The 17,256-nt window shown below is 44.8% G+C and overlaps 1 protein-coding gene across 1 annotated transcript; it reads left to right on the forward strand.

Moving 5' to 3' along the window:
* Positions 1-8,371: 8,371 nt before the first annotated feature.
* CNRIP1 (cannabinoid receptor interacting protein 1) lies at positions 8,372-16,317 on the forward strand. The gene is made up of 3 exons (XM_075708370.1): positions 8,372-8,550; positions 9,244-9,388; positions 16,153-16,317. The coding sequence occupies exons 1-3, from the start codon at positions 8,372-8,374 to the stop codon at positions 16,315-16,317; spliced, it is 489 nt and encodes a 162-aa protein (XP_075564485.1).
* Positions 16,318-17,256: the final 939 nt, after the last annotated feature.

Here is a 17,256-nt window from a genome sequence, read left to right on the forward strand (position 1 = left end):
CTCCCCCATCCCCCTGGGGAGGGGGAGAGTGAGTGAACGGCTGTGTGGTGTTTAGCTGCCTACCAGGTTAAACCACAACACTAGCAAAACAACAAACAGGGTGGCGTACTGTATTGCTGCTTGGTGCATGCCAAAAGGATCTGAGACAGGTTCCCAACTCACCGGTTCTGTCACTTCATCCCATCTTTGAAGTCTAACTCCCAGTGGGTGAGCACATGGGGTCTGGCGGCGAGCTGGAGGGCCCTCGCTTGGTTAATGACGATGCGCCCTCTGCTGATACAAGAAATTTGTTTATCAAACTTGATCAGGTTTTGGAGTTTGATGCTGAGGCCTCCCAAAGAGATTAGCTGTCAAACAGGCATAAATGGATTAGATGGGCACATTACATAAAGCACCGCAGAACGTCACTTTCTACAAACATCTTTTACTTGCTGCAGAGCTCATTTGGCTATATTTGGTAAAAGATAAGGCAAAACCATAATTTTCCAAAAGTTGATATATACCAGAGTCACAATCCCTCTTCCCCATGCAGAAGGAAGGGTGGTGGTATATGGGACACAATAAGGAGGCTGCTGCGTTGCCAAGAACCAAGTATTCTCCCACACACAAGACTCCAAATCACTTTTACAGCTGAGCCTGTTCAGATATGGGTTGAGCCCAGGGTTACTCCATCTGTCACCTCTGCCACTTGTAAAGATCCCCAAACAGGGACGTTTTCCGCAGACAGAAATTCCTGCTCTCCGTTTGACTCCCTGTTTGTCTCAGCCTTTACTCAGAAGCATACAGAAGTCTGACAAGGTCTGTGATAGAGGATCAGAAGGTTAGAAGAACCCTCAGAGACTTTCTCTAGCCACTCCTCACTGATGCCTATTTAGTGGTTCTCCCACAGATGAGACTCCACTCCTTCCTTGGTTGTCTGTATTAGTCCTTCACTCTCCCAACTGCTGAATGTTTCTCCTCGCTGTGTGAATTGAGACTTTCCTTTCCAGATCTTTCTCAACTAGCTGCTGCTCAAATGACCCCTCCAGTCTCATCTTCAGGTAGAGCACCTGTCTATACCAGTAATCTCAGGCTATACACTTTGCAGTTCATTCTGTCCAAAGCATACCTTTTTGTGATGATTTTATGTATTATTAGGTTGTCCGGGTTTTGTTTCTAGAACCTACAGAGTCTCAGTACATTGTTCCTTTGCTCATGTTAATCTTGCTGTTGTGAGGATCTGATTGCTATTAAAGGCCCTAGTTGCTGACCAAGCCAATCATCCATTAGGCAGTATACAAATCAAAGATTCAATATATGCTTTCCAATTCCCTGGCTGTCAAGTGTACTTGACATCAGCCAACAGATTCTAAAATGATTAGACACACAGAAACTCATACATAGCTAATAAAAGTTTCATGCTCTTTGGAAACTGAGCTAAAAGTAAAAATTTGCCACTAAAAAGTGATGAAAAAGCTTTGTGTCACATTTACAGTAAAGAATCTGCCTACCAGTCCCAGGACCTGGAATGAATTGAAGACGCATTCCAGAGTTGAGATGATCTAACTGAATTTCTGAGTTATATTTCTGTGAAGGCTCCCTTCATCTCCCATAAGGCTTAAAATGATGCTTGATGGACTCAGGAGCTGATAGACTCCTCCTGTATAATGTCTTTTTTGGTCAGTAATTCCTTTTGCTTTAAGAAGGTGAATTATCTCCTTCTCTTCCCTTCCATTCCAGCGGTTCCATCTTTGGGAAAAGGTACTGATTTTGCTCTGATTGGATAACCCAAAAATACAGGTCATAGACAATGACAACTCAAATTAAATAGCTTTCACTGTACAGCTGGAAGCCAAACTATCCCTTTATTAGCTGCCTTGAGGCCATAATGCTACAGAGCCTGGGGCGAGCATTAGAGACCAAGAGCTGGCTCACAGTTAGCTCCTCTTTCTGTCTAACTTGCTGGCCCTCAGACCTGAGGAAATGAAACTCCTTCTCCAGCTGGAAGGGCGTATGGGGAACAAAGACAAAAGAACCTGCCAGCATTTTCCTCCCTGCAGGCAGCCTTTCCACAGGTTTTCCTGCTCCCTTGGTCCTGCTGGTTCACTGTTTGTGCTGAGTCAGGATGACAGGGCCCTCCACGATAAATTGATTATATGAAATGTCCAGGGACAGATCCTCTTCAACAGAACATCTATATGACCTTATACTAAATGTGGTTTAATGTGAACAGAAAAGGTTGCTGACTCCACAGTTTTGCAAAAGCTCAGTTTCTCATTTACCTGCATGAAAAGCCCTTGGAGGTGTGAAATGCAGTTCTAGACACAGTGGCACCAAGCCAATGACTCCAGAATTTATCATTAGCTACTTAAGCAACTTAGTGTCAAAGCACAAAACTACCTCCATCCGATATTAGCTGGAAGCAGCTACTTTTATAACACTTCTTTCCTCTATATTGTTTCTATTTCATCTTCAAAGCTCAGCTATTCCTTTTGCCCTTCTACCTTACATGTCTTGAACAATCCTTTTAACACTGAGGCTTGGTTTCATTTATCACACATCACCACAGGGGAACTGGCATTTCATCTCCCCCAGGCAGAAATGTGCTGATCAGCTAACTCATTCATGTGAAGCAAAATGGTCCTTAACCATACAGTGGCCATGGCAGGTGTGAGGGACAGCCTGGACTGCTGATGCATGTCTTCTTTATGCAGCCATTCCCAAAGAGCAGCACCAAGCATAAAAGAGAAGAGCTGTATTTATTCTAGCTCTCCATAGAAGGGAGGATAGAGCTTTGTCTGGCAAAAAGAGAAAGTAACCTGCATTGTGGAAACCTGCTATAACATACCCTGTTCTCCCCATTTCTGTCCGAAGTAGGTAAAGGTGCATGATGCTGGATTAGCAGCATTTGTCACAATGGCACAATCTGCAACAGAGCAGAATATCTTAGCTCAGTTTACTGGCAAGTGATCTGTTCTCGTATGGGAGATCTTGCTGCTGTATTTCCGCAGAAAATTCTGGGGGTTTTTTGCTACTTCAGGGACCGCTCCTGCAAGCATTAAAACAACAACAACAAAGTGATCAACCACACTATCCTGGTTTCGGCTGGGATAGAGTTAATTTTCTTCCTAGTAGTAGGCATAGTGCTGTGTTTTGGATTTAGTAGGAGAAGAATGTTGATAACACACTGATGTTTCTAGTTGTTGCTAAGTAGTGCTTATGCTAGTCAAGGACTTTTCAGCTTCCCATGCTCTGCCAGGTACACAAGAAGCTAGGAGGGGGCACAGCCAGAATAGTTGATCCAAACTGACCAAAGGGCTATTCCATACCATATGGCATCATGCTCAGTGTAGAAACTGGGGGGGGTTGGCCGGGAAGCAGCGATTGCTGCTCAGGAGCTGTCTCGGTATCGGTCGGCAGGTGGTGAGCAATTGCATTGTGCATCACCTGCTTTGTATATTGTTATTATTATTATCATTATTATATTGTTATTATTATCATTACTATTTTACTTTATTTCAATTATTAAACTGTTCTTATCTCAACCCAGGAGTGTTTCTCACTCTCACTCCTCCAATTCTCTCCCCCATCCCATCAGGGTAGGGGGAGTGAGCGAGCGGCTGCGTGGTGCTTAGTTGCTGGCTGGGGCTAAACCACGACGCACACTTATGTGAGCAAGGGATCTAGCTGAGAGACTGATGGGCATTTATACTGAAAATTGGAACCGTATCTTTGCAAATTTGGGTCAGCTGCAAGGAAGACAGGCAGTTTCTCAGCTTTTTATATCAGCTTCACTGCTCTCTCTACTAGCCCTTGCATAGCTGTTCTTCAAACATGTTTGCTGCATTGTAAATGCCATAAGCCCACTCCATCTGTAATAGAGCATGTGAGTTCTCCATAAATATGCATCTCTCCAGCAAATCAAGCTGCCTATCCAGGGGAAATTAAATCAAATGCTATATGTTCAAAATTATTGTCTACATGGGAAAAATAATATACACAAGTGGTTTGCAAAGGTGATAAAGACTCAGTCCAGCTTATAGTTCAGTAAAACCCTTTCTCACTTCTGCGCAGAGGCAGAGATCTCAAAAGATTTACAGTATTAAATTGAGAGCTGGCAGATGCAAGTCTCAGCACAATTCACTCCATACGGAATCACACATATGGCTATTTTTAACGAATGAAAGATTGTGGCTTTGCATCCGCTTCTCGAAAAGAAACCCCAAACCGGAACATTTCCAAATTTAGCACTGTGTTAAGAAATGAATTAAAGAGGGGCAAGCATGAAAAGACTATTATAGGTATTGTCCACGTCACCTTGGAATCTAAATGCTGTGGGCTGGCCATCATAAATGAACCGTCTTGTTCTGACCTCAAGGCATATTTTATCTATTTCATTATTGTGGAGCTATGCAGCAGGATTAGTGTATTAACTCTAAGTGGGAAGGCCTGCATAAATGGTAATACTGAAAAGCTTATGCAGTTGACATATTCTCATGCATAAGAGAGATCATATTGAGTGGATGCAGTCAAGAGACTAAATGGATTTCTCCAGAAGGTTTTCTAGACAAATTGGATGAGCACAAAGCATAGGCCATGGCTTATCTACGCATTAGCTCTGACTTTTCATTGGATGCATCCAACCTCACCTATGATGAGCAGGGAAGGCCTAGGTACAAGACAGGTCTTGGAGGATGAAGCTACAATGTGAGAAGACTTTCCTAGTTCTGGGAAGAAAAAGAGAGATGAGAATAGCTGAGCATGCTGGCTGCAGCTCACTTGAGGAAGCTCACCACTCCCTTCAAAAGCACTAAGGGGCTCACAAGAGCGCAGGGGAGTGCTGCAACATTCCTGCCCCAAGGGAAGGGAATTAGCTTAATGTACCTTGCTGAGTCCAGACAACAGGCTGGGAAGCCTCATGTGCCAGGGGAACAAACGGTAGATTTGAAGGACTGAAAAAAACAAAAAAAGCAGTTTTGCACTTTACGAAGACATTAAAGATTCCAACCCCTACCCCTCAAATGCAGGTGTAGAGAATGGAGGAATGAACACAAATTTATCTTTTTGTTCCTGGAAGTAAATTACTGCTGTGGCTTAGGAGAAATGGGACCTTGTCCTAACTCTATGATGATCTATTTAGCTTTGAATCTTGTAAAGGTCAGCACATTTGCACTGTGCTCCCGGCAAAACCACACTGCCTCCTTCTTCCTGCAGATGGTTTGCTCCCTACAGAATATCAAGCAATTAATATCAGGTAACCATGCAGCAGCCTGGGGGCTGCGGCCCATAGAAAATCCCCATGGGGACTGGATGGGCGTGGGTTTCTCTAGCCAGGGCCCATCCTACCACCCTCAGTGAGGGGGCAGCCCACAGCATCAGGCACCTCCATGGGGATGGGCCGAGGTCAAGCCAGGTAGTCAGCCTGCAGGTCAAGATCAACAGCATCCATTCCTGGATATGTCTGTGGCAGAGCTGAAGACCAGCACTCCTAAGCGTAACTCAGGAAGGGACTGAAGGCCCAGGGCTGAGCTGAAATAGGGCCCATGGGCAGAGGTATGGGTGGAGGCCCCAGGTGAGGCTGCTCAGGGCCATTAAGGTGGGCAGCAACAAAGCTAACCTCTCAGAAAGACTTAGCAAAGGGAACCCCTCCCCTTGATCTACACTGATAGAGAGCATCTGGTAGGATCAGATAAGCAAATACACTAACACATGGAAAGCTATCAAATCAATAAAAAGAAAGGCAATGCCTACATTTAAAATTCCTTCTTCATAAATGTTCTACTCTCACCACATTTCACTTTCACATGGTAAAACAGTTACTCAGCCTATGCATACATAATCTATAACATGATGCTCTTTTAGTTCTCCCTCATGTTTACCACTTTTTGCCATAGTGGTCTGGAATAAAGTCACAGCCTGAGCTGTGCCCAGAGAAAGATGATCATTCAGGCAGAAATAATAAGGGGAAAAAACCTCGTTATAGATCTGACCTCTTATGTACTTGGGAAACTAATTGCAATCAATGTCTTCAGCTACACACAATTTACTACAACATGATATGTCTGGCCATGAGGCAAGTAAAACTGATCCCTGGCAATGGCCATTATTCTTCACACACCACTTTAAGTGATACTATCAGATTCCCCATGTGTAAGGCCTCTGTGATTTTGTACTGAATTACATTTAAACTTACAGAAGTGGGAAATGCTGCAAGCAAAACTTTCAACAAGCCACAAAGTGCAGCAGTTTCAGCAGAATATAACGAAAAAGGATAATTCTCTTGCAATGAGCAAAAAAGATAGGAAGAGATGCACATGTGGTCTTCTTTTGTGGAGCCATACTGTTATAAGATATGTATCTATATACAGCAGCTGCTTCCTTATCTGAAAACTGGTGCATACCACTTGACTGCCTGATAACTTCCAAGATGTTTTCAAGACCGTTCATGGTTGACCTTGACAACGGTTGGAGGGATTCATTTTACCTAACTTCTGGTGCACTGCTTTTGAGGACCTTTAAAGTCAGCCAAGATCTTTGCAACAAATCGATGGAATTCAGTGTATGATTCACGATCAAATGTTGGCCCCCACTATGGGATGAGTTGCTCCTGCAACTGCCTACTTGATTAGCTGCAACTACTCTTTGATTAGGTGCCCTCTGACAATACAAGAGTCTTAGGTGAGTCACCAAGCCCAAAAGATTCTTCTCATACATTAATGTTGATAATGCTGCTACCTCATCACGCATAGGGAAATGTTGGGGGTTTTTTTAATAGCATTTGTTTCACTCTTGACTGTTCAGTGGGGAAGCAATGACTGCATTGTGTACAACTTCCCTGTAGGGGAGTCCCTGCTGCCAGTGACTGCTATCAAAGGTGAAATGTTACTTAGGAAACTCACCACATACACAGTTCTGAGAGGCAGAGATCATGCCCTGCCCTTATCTTTGTGGAAACCTGGCTGGCTGGACACATTATGAAGCCCCTTCTTAGCTGGATACCTAATCAAGGCAAATACAGTAGGATTTTTTTTTTCCCCCAGAGGTTTTCAGCAGAATATATTCTTTTACTTAATGTTGACAGTAAAATTAATTCATTAATTAACTTGCATGCACAAAGAAATGCAGCAGGGTAATGCTATATCTTCCATTTGGCTTAGCAATACTACATTTTACGACCACGTATGCATCCCAGCTTTAGAAAAACAAAGAAAAGGTCAGGGCCAGTGCAACATGTAGCTGTGAAATTCTCCTAACAGAAACCATTAACTCTGCCATAACGTCCAATCAAACAAAAAATATATTTGTGGCCCAAGTCCTGCGTCAGCCATAAGAACACTGTAGTTTTAACAGCAAACAAGAACAAATGCGAAAGGATGCACAAATCTGCTCCTGGGTTAAAAGCAATCTCTAACAGTTAGACAGGAATGAGACCTGCGGAGAGTTGCGTTACAACTTTCAGTTTCAAAGATATTTCGCCTTTAAGAAATGGTACCAGCCATAGGTAAAGAGTAGTATTAGACTTAAAGAAATGAGATTCTGATCCGATACTGCAATTACAGTTGGATTTTTTGCTATTAAAATTAGAAGATTGCAATAAAGCGACTTTAAAAAACCCCAACAGAAACCCGAAACCAAATATTGATGTTGACTCTTGCCTTCAGGGAGCAAGAAACTGACCCTCCGTCTAGGCGTGGTGGCTCACAAAACCCCTCTGCCGTCCAGGGAGAGGGAAGAGCCACAAAACCCCGTCTTTGCTCCCCGCCCTCCCCTCCCTCCCCAGCAGCCGGGGCTCCTGCGTGCCGCTACGCAGACGCTCCAGCCCACCCCAGCGGGCTCGGTCAGCCCACGGGAGAGGGCTGCCCGCGGGGAGGGGATCCCCAGGGTGCTCTGGAGGGGGCACCCCCCGACGAGCCCCCGCTGCGCGCTGCCCGCCGGCGGGGGAGCCCCGCGGGGCGCTCGCTGCCCGCGCCGCTGTCCGCGCCCCTGGTGCTGAACGGCGGCGGCGGCGCCCGCCCGGCCCGGGCTCCCTCCGGGACGAACGGCGGGATTAAGGCTGCGGTAATCGGCGCCGAATTAACTCCCTGGAAACCGGCTGCAATCTGAGCAGCTGCAAATGTCCCCCAAGGCGGGAGATGGGGCGGGAGGGAAGGGAGGGGGAGCATCCGCCGCCCAGATGCTGCGCCGCGATTAGGGGGAGGGAAAAAACAAATATATCATCCGCTGCTTTTGGGAAGGGCTGGGCTGGCTAGGATCTGGCAGCCCCTCCTCTTCCTCCTCCCTCCTCCTCTTCCTCTCCCTCGCAGCCTCGCTCTCCTCTCCCGGCCAGCCGCCTTCCCCGGAGGGGGCGAGACGAGCGCAGAGCCCGTAGCCCACCCGCCCCCAGCCACAAGCGATGGGCGACATCCCCGGCCTCGTGAAAATCAGCGTCTCCCTCAAAATCCAGCCCAACGACGGGGCGGTGTATTTCAAGGTGGACGGGCAGCGCTTCGGCCAGAACCGCACCATCAAGCTGCTGACCGGGGCCAAGTACAAGATCGAGGTGGCCCTCCGGCCCGGCACCGTCCAGGCCACGTAAGTGCAGCCTCCCACCCTGCTCTGCTCGGGGCGGCTCCCCCGGCCCTCCCTTCCCCGCTGCTTTATTTTTAGAGGTTTAATATTTTTTCCTGGCAGGCTGACAGCACGGGGTTTCTGTGATTTCTTCCTCCCCGCCCTTTTGCTTTGGTGGCCCCATTTCTAGCTTCCCAGCCAGCTGTTCCCAGTGCTTTGCCGCGTTTTGGAGTCGCTGCCTTCCCTCTCCCTCCCCACCTTCTCCCAGAGCTCTTTCAAGCCCAGCTCCTTTCCTCCCTCCTTCCCCACGGTTTGCCCTGGAGGCAGAGGGAAGAGGCCCCTCCGGCCCTGCGTGTCAGGGACGCACCGTGCCCAGGCCTCGCTGCAGCGCTGCACAGCAGAGACCGGGAGCAGGGAGGATGCAGATGGGGAACCGGCTCTGGGTGGAGAGGCAGCCCTGGAGAAGGGATTCAGCTAACCTTTCCCCAGCTACTCGAGATCAGATCCCTCCTGCCTTTCCTTTCTACACTTTCCCTGGGTGACTGCAGAGCTTTGACATTTTTCGGGAGCCCCAGTGAGTCAGCAGCACCTGCAGGTCTGCTAAAATCCCTGAAGCATCCCCCAAGCAGAGAGGCTGCCAGCCCACATGCTGGCTCCAAGCTGCCAGGGAAGGGGACCTGCGGGGCTGCTGAAAAGCTGAATCCTGTCTCTTTGCAGCACAATGGGCATCGGGGGTGTCAACGTCCCACTGGAAGAGAAATCGAGGGATGCACAGGTGGCCTCTTACACAGGGATCTACGACACAGAAGGGGTGCCCCATACCAAGAGCGGGGAGAGACAACCCATCCAGGTCAACATGCAGGTATGTGGTTCTCCAAGCCTGGCTGGCATGGGAAGACAAGGGAGGGCAGCAGGGGGTCACCTCCACAGCTCCCTCTCCGGGAGTCGAAATATTCCAGGGCAAAATCTGATCGCAGCTGCTGCGCTCCTCTCTGCTTTGCGTCAGTAAGACCGCTGGTCTGAGCGTAACTGGAAAACACAAGTCCTGCTTCCCAAGGGGAAGCCAAGAGAGCAGCAAGGGCCAGGAAGCAGTAGGGGGATTTCTAGAGATTTGCATAGCCCTTTGGGGTGCTGCAGGAGAAAAAAATAGGAGATGAACTTCTCACCTTTTCTGTAGGGCATATTACAGACTTTGGGCAACTCCCACCAAGGTCCCTGGCTAGGAATCCAATCCCAAGCCCTTGGCACACAGGAACCCTCCTTTTGCCTGCCAGCGCTGCCAGATTTTTTGGAGCAGAGCATGCGCCAAGCACAAGGAATGACCACTCTCCCCTTCCACCTATCATCTGTAGGATGTCTGAGGACCTGCCAGAGGCTGAAAGCAGACGCGAGACTACACATACCCCTCGAAGGCTGTCTTTCCCCACTTCTTTCCCCACATGCTTCCATTATCACATTACCTCTGCATCTGCAAACCTAAGTTCTTATTCAAGGGGGTCCTCACCCCAACCTTAAAGAGAAGCTCCAAGGGCCAGAATCAGTGTATGCCATGGCCCCAAAGTGAGATGACAAAACCTCAAGCCCATAAGGCAGCAGAGCTGACAGAAGACAGGAAGAGCAGCGGGCAGATTTCCACAACACTCTTTGGGTGGTACGTTCAGGGTGCAGAGGTAGATTTGTTTTGTTCTGCCTTTAGTTTGGTTGTTTGGGCTTTTTTCCCCCCCTCTCCTGATTACAGTTGTGAAGGATTCCTGCTGTTTATTCTATACCAAAAAGGGGAAATGGGGCAGTAAGCCATCTTCATCTGAAACTCTCTTAAGGGTCTGTTCCAACTTAGACAAGTTTATGACCTTGTCAAGCCCACCAAATTTCAGCTTTTTCTCACATTTGCTCACTGCGCACAAGAGTTGATCTTTATCTTCACTATTTTTTTCTGGACTCATCATTTAGCATGGCAATCCCCTTCCGAATAAGAACTGTAACATCTCCATTTGGTGTTTCTAATAATTACAGCATGCCTAACTTAATTTTGGAGACCCACATCACATTAACAGTTACCACTTCATAACCTTAGGTTAGTAAGACTACCCTGAAGTATTTCACCACGTTAATCACTTTTCTATACAGTCACCTCCATTTAACATCCAGGAAAACCAAACACCCAGTATGACTTCTCAACCAGCAGAACAGAGCTGCTGGGTGCCACTGTTGAGTATTGCAGTTATATTTCACAATGTCCTTATACCAGGAAGTGAAAGGGCAGTGCTCCCCAAAAACCAGCTGCTTTGACTAAGGCACCCCTATTTTGATAGCCACCTTTACCCTTAAGTGTAGCTCTGATGTGAACTCTGAAAATCAGGAAGTTTAACTTTTCTTACAGAGAAGACCAAGTCAAATCACAAATTAAGTAAGTGGAAGAAATGCAAAGAGGTTCTGATTTTCAGACACAAGCTCTGAGATGGTTTGTTGCAGCATCAGAATGAATAGCCACAATATTTGTCCAAACAGTAGCTTTCACAAATCAAACCCTGGGATATTGTCATGGTTTAGCCCCTTTTCAGCAACCAAGCACCACACAGCCACCCGCTTACCCTCCCCTCCCTGTTGGGATGGGGGAGAGAATCTGAAGGGTAAAAGTAAGAAAACTTGTGGGTTGAGATAAGAACAGTTTAAGAACTGGAATAAAATAATAATAATAAAAAAATAATAATAAATGGTGAAAAGGAAAACACCAAGAAGAGGAACAAAACCCAGGGGAAAAAAACCCAAGTGATGTAACTTCTCACCACCCACTGACCAATGCCCAGCCAGTTCCCGAGCAGTGATTGCTGCCCCCCGGCCAACTCCCCCCAGATTATATACTGACCATGATGTCATATGGTATGGAATAGCCCTTTGGTCAGTTTGGGTCAGCTGTCCTGGCTGTGCCCCCTCCCAGTTTCTTGTGCACCTGGCAGAGCATGGGAAGCTGAAAACGTCCTTGCCTAGCTTAAGCAGTACTTAGCAACAACTAAAACATCAGGGTGTTATCAACATTCTTCTCATACTAAATCTAAAACACAGCACTGTGCCTGCTACTAGGAAGAAAATTAACTCTATCCCAGCCCAAACCAGGACAGATAGTAACCATGAAGCTAACAGGATTTGCAAGTGTTAAGCAGGTCCTCAACTCCTTTTAGGATTTGATCTTGATAGATTGGTTCTTCGGTACACACTTAGATGTCCACAACTGATACTTTTAATTATTAAATATAGGCAACTCAACAGGGCTGAGTTTAACTCATCATTTAGCTGCTTAGCTAGACAGAGCCATAACAGATTTAGGGAACCAGCCTCAGACACCCCAGCTTGAAAACTACTTCTAATACCTACTTTGTGAATCTTCAAAACTAGGCTTATTGCGTACAGCTTTAAATTTTCCTATTTCCTTCAACTATGAGGAACTTCAGCCTCTACTTCCTTTTCTGTAACAGTCAGGATCCTGATGCATCCTAGGGAGATAAGAACACTATTTATGGCACAAAATCTGAAGTCACATTAGAAATAGGCTGTGAGGTCAGTCCTGCAGTTAAAAAACAGTCTGATACTGCCAATTTAATGCCTAAAAGCCAGAAAGTCCATAAGAATTTATTTCCCATCTGCTTTAAAACTTTAAACAAATAATTCTTTGTGCTCCTACTTTAACTGGCTGGTAGACATCTTACCTGTTACAGCCATAGTTTATACATGGAAAACAACAATCCCATTTCTGAATTCCAGTATCTGAGGATGCATTTGTTACCTGAATGTTCAAGTATGCACACTATCCAGAAACCACTGAACTGACTAGGAAATGATGTAAACTAAGTCAGAAACCTCTCCTTGGATCTCATTTTATTCTTGGTCAGACTAGATTAAGATTGGATAAAGAAGCCAGACCTCCATTCCCATAATAAATAGCCATCAAATCATCCTAGCATGCAAATTCAGAGGGAGTGATTAAATAACTATTCACACCTATAGCAGTGGATGACAGAGAATAGCAGACAGGGAAATAGGCTTCTAAGCCTGACCTACAAAGAGTAGGGCCACCCCTCCTCCCTGGGGAAGCCCATATACAGGCCCAGTGGAGGAGCCAGGATTCAGCTGCAGGAGCCACGGGAGTTCAGGGGAGCTCCGAGGATGCAGAATGCTCATTATGCCACAGAGCTGCTGCATCTGCTAAGTACTGGGCTGGGGGGGAGGCACATGGTAGTAGAAAAGCTCTGCAATTAATTCTCTCCTTCTCCTGGAAATCCACAGCAGTCAGACTACTCAGGGCATGTCAGCAAACTGGGTCATTGGAGGAAGACAGAATTCTTCTTCCTTTATCTTGTTGAAATCCAGATCTTCCATACATTAATGAAGTGCTGCTCTTGTATCATATCACCTTCTACAAATGCTATTAGAAATGCCTTTTCTTCCTCAGTTTCCAGACTGAGGGTGGCCGATGATCCTCTCTGACAACTTCTCTGTGTGGATTGTGCACAGTAATATCCAATGTGCTTAACCTTTGCTATCTTGCATTATTAGTATATTGGGATTCTTATCAGAGATGATTAATAAAAATATCCTTAATAAAGGTTTTAGTTGCTGGGAGAGATAAAATAGCCTGTACATCTGATTCTCTTTGTCAAAGAAAGTGGCAGAAACATTGCAGCTACTTCTTTAAGGTAACACTTGCAACTGCAGCCAAATAAAAATCTTCCACTAACAGCACAGCAATTCCTGCTGTTGTCAAGGCTAAATTTAAGTTACCACAATGGGCTGGGGGAAGGTTTAAAGCAATGTCCATTACACAGTAGCAGCTTACAAACTACATCTTGAATTAAAAAAACCCCAATATGTCCTTCTGAGAAAACTGGATACAGAAGGCTCTGCTTGCAACTCAGGCAGAGTCACTGTGTAAAAGGGCTTTCATACCGACTTTGCAAATGTGATTATAATAGGCAGATGATCAAAGGTCAGCTTGCAGGCACATGATGGGAATGGAAAATAGTCAAGTGAAGAAGCTGTCATTAAAGTGAGTGATGGAAATATTTAAAAGGAAAAAATGTTGAAGAACAGAGTGTCATTCAGTAGCACTGAATCCACTATCTAGTATCTTCTAACAACATAGCACAATCAAAAAACCATACTAACTGGGGCCAACAACAATGTGTATAGGCTTCACACCCACACTTTGGACTCTCTGCAAGGTCTCAAGGCACAGGAACTCAAATTTTACATCACCATCATAACTCAAGTCATACTGTCACAAATACAGGTTTGTGAATCCTGCTGATTATGTCAATTCACTATGAATGAGCGACTTTACACAGTTTGATTTAGTAACAGTTAGAATTTACTTGTAGCAAATCACAGGATTCGATTATAATATTTTTAATAGCACTCAATCATCAATGATTAATAAAGTGATTAGACAAAATTGATCAAAACAGTGACTTAGTTACAGATTCGAAGATGGCAAGGCTCACTCTATTACTACGTGGAAGCGCATAAAAGAAAATTAAATCACACTGAGTTGGAATGATTCATAAAGGAATTACGTATATAGGGGATAAGGAGGACCCTCCCGTTGAGTCACGAGGTTTAGAATAGACCCCCTTGCTTTCTAAACTCCTTCTCAGAGAGGAGCCTAGGTGCGGCTAGGTCTAATCTTAGTCTCAGACTTGGTCAACGGTTTATATGAATAAGGATAATATATGTATATAGGTATATCTAGTACATAGGAAAAGTGTATAAAGGAAATTGGGTTACATGAGAGAGAGAGGGAGGGAGGGAGAAGTCAAATGTAGGGGATACGGAAACCCTCCCATTGAGTCACGAGGTTCAGAATGGACCCCCTTGCTTTCTAAGCTCCTTCTCGGAGAGGAGCCTAGGTGCGGCTGGGCCCACTCTTAGTCTCAGACTTGGTCAACGGTTTATGAGAGTAATGCTATAAGAACAATACAGCAGTATAAAACTCCCTTTAAAATTAAATCATACATCTACACACTACTTAAATTGATTCACGCATGCACACTCACAAATATGAATGCATATATGAAAATGGTATACCTGTTCAAAATTCCCCTCGAGTTTAGTGAAATACTCACGTCTAATGCCTTGGCATTTCTCAACGGGCGAGAGCAGAGCCTTGAGGAGTGAAGAATATCAGCAGCCCAGGCTCCGCTGTCCATCTCTGGCAATGGAGTTCTGGCGGCAGCAGACTTTCGGAACCTGCTAGTTTTCGCTGACTCTGAGAGACGTTTCGATCAGAGGAAGATGCTGGTGCAGCCCGCGGCAGTCCAGGAGAGCTCAAAGGGCCTCACTTAGGACTGCTGTTTATAGGATTGTGAGATGATTGACTTTAATCACCAGTAAATTTCCATCCGAGCCACAATTCAGGTCGGCTTGTTGTTGGAATTCCAGCAGCGATGATACCACTCTGTTTCAAGGCTGTCTGGGGTAGCTGTTTGTTCTCGTTCCCCTCGTTAGCCATAATATGAATCTTGATAAGGACAGGGCCGCTCTCTGCTTCAGCCATGTAGGAGTTTCTGGTACAATTAAGGGGCGCTTAACTGACCAACTCGCTACACAAAAGCTGCGGCCTGGAATTCCTGAGATTGTAAAGCGGCCAAAGTAAAGGGGAAAAACGGAACAGAAAAACAGAGGCGGGGGGGGATGTACCACCACAATGATCTACCCTTGTTGAGCCTCATTCACATAGTTTTTCTGATATTGCAAGGGTATCTAGCAATGGCTTCAAAAAGTGAGAGATTTTATTTTGCAGAACTTAGTATAGCCAGTCTCATTCACTTCAAAGTTGCAAGCACAATCGGACAACTTGCAGTCCATGCCTCACTACCCTTTCACTGTATTAGACACTTAGACACTAACATGCACTGATTATCTCCTTCCTAGCCTCTATTACTCGTACCTAAGTTAGAAAAGCTGCACTATCACAGTACAACTAGCAATGACAGAAATGCACAAAGGAGAACTTCTTTTGCTTAAGTTTCATGTAAAATGCAGAACAAAATCCTAGGGAAGGAGTAAGTGGTCTAATAGCAGCATGTCTCAGTCAAGACACTGCAAACACAAGGCTACAAAATACAGAGACATTAAATATTTCAGATTGAGCAAAAGAAGAAATCTTCCCAGTTGTAACTGCAGCCTCTAGGTATGGTACAAAGGTGAAGTGACAGCCTGTATCACTACAGATCACTGCTACATCGTAAGTATATATAAGCCACTTTGAGATCATCATGACAACTACTGCTGTATCATCTTAAGAAGGATTATAGCTTTGATTCTTGCTGTTAATAACATTTATCCAGATGGGAACTTGAACATTTTTACTCCCTTGCCTTTCCCAGATAAAAGTGCAAGAGGACAGTACATGGAGAATCTGATCCTTCATGTTTTATGTACACCTAAGCATAAAAAACTTTATGACTGCTAGAGCAGGCTTTACAGATCTTTGATTTATTGACTTGAGGAACAATAACCCTTGCATCAGCTGTTTTATGTCCCGCAGTTTCATAAGAGTGTTGTTTCTCATTGATAGAGGGAAACCAACAAAATAATCAGCTCGCTAACACTGATATTCCCTCTTCCTCGCAGTTTAATGACATTGGCGTTTTTGAAACAGTCTGGCAAGTCAAATTCTACAACTACCACAAACGGGATCATTGCCAATGGGGAAACAGTTTTGGTAGTATTGAGTACGAATGCAAACCAAACGAAACGCGCAGTCTTATGTGGATCAATAAAGAGACCTTCCACTGAAGAGATGTGAAACCAATACTGCTGGACAATCTCCCTAAAGAAGAATCTACTTTTTTAAACCAGCAAGAAGCCTTAACAAAGGCATACTGTAACGTTGCTTTGTTCCATAAGGTTCCAACAACTACGTTGTATATACAGGTGGTGCCACTAAAATCTTTGCCTATTACTGTATTTTAACTTTACCATGGCATCTGCAACATTCTTTATCTGTCACCCTGAGAATACTGTAAAGTTCATGGTAAAGAATATTTGATAGCTGGGTAGAAAGTCATACCATCATAATACTGTCATAAGTATTTGGATTATGCCCACTAAACAGTTCCACTAGACGTTAACAACTTTTGTGAAGTGTTTTGCTTTATTGCTTAGAATTTGGATGCAACATCACATTGGTGATTTCTGTATTTATATTTGTGTTTGCTCCTAAATCAGTGTGCTCCTTCAAGCATTTTGTCATACATGTCATCCCAGTGGACAGCAAAAAGTGCGAATTAGGGATATTTGTAGGTTTAGCTAAATGGCAGCTACTGCACTGTTGATATTGTGATTTCATATCAGGGGATTTGGAAACTCATTCTCCCTTTTGTTAAGTGCTGTAAGATATTCTGTGAAAAGTTTGCTGATTTACCAAATCTCTCAATACAGGATTCTTTGTTGTTCAGTTTCCCAGTCTCTGACATAGCTTTAGGAAACAGTATAAAACGTGCTAACTTGAATGAAGGAAGAGCAATGAATCAGGTGTGGTATCAAAGACATCTAACAACATGGCTAATACCTACCTAGAGATCATATAGTATTCTTGAAAGATATAGCAGCCATACTTAATTTAGTTCTTGGAGTAAGAGTTCTGATAGTAATCTCCATTTTTGTTTTAATGATGCATTGCTCAAATCAGTAAAATCCTGCAAATCAACTTTTTCAAGCCTGACCACTGCATTG

The sequence above is a fragment of the Pelecanus crispus genome, chromosome 3 (genome assembly GCF_030463565.1).
Source record: "Pelecanus crispus isolate bPelCri1 chromosome 3, bPelCri1.pri, whole genome shotgun sequence".
Lineage (NCBI taxonomy): Eukaryota > Metazoa > Chordata > Aves > Pelecaniformes > Pelecanidae > Pelecanus > Pelecanus crispus.

What these genes read in the sequence shown, in the direction of transcription:
- CNRIP1 (XM_075708370.1), top strand. Translation starts at nt 8,372, where the DNA reads ATGGGCGACATCCCCGGCCTCGTGAAAATCAGCGTCTCCCTCAAAATC. An exon ending in CCCGGCACCGTCCAGGCCAC is followed by an intron (nt 8,551 to 9,243) that starts GTAAGTGCAGCC and finishes GTCTCTTTGCAG; the next exon opens with CACAATGGGCATCGGGGGTG. An exon ending in CCATCCAGGTCAACATGCAG is followed by an intron (nt 9,389 to 16,152) that starts GTATGTGGTTCT and finishes TCTTCCTCGCAG; the next exon opens with TTTAATGACATTGGCGTTTT.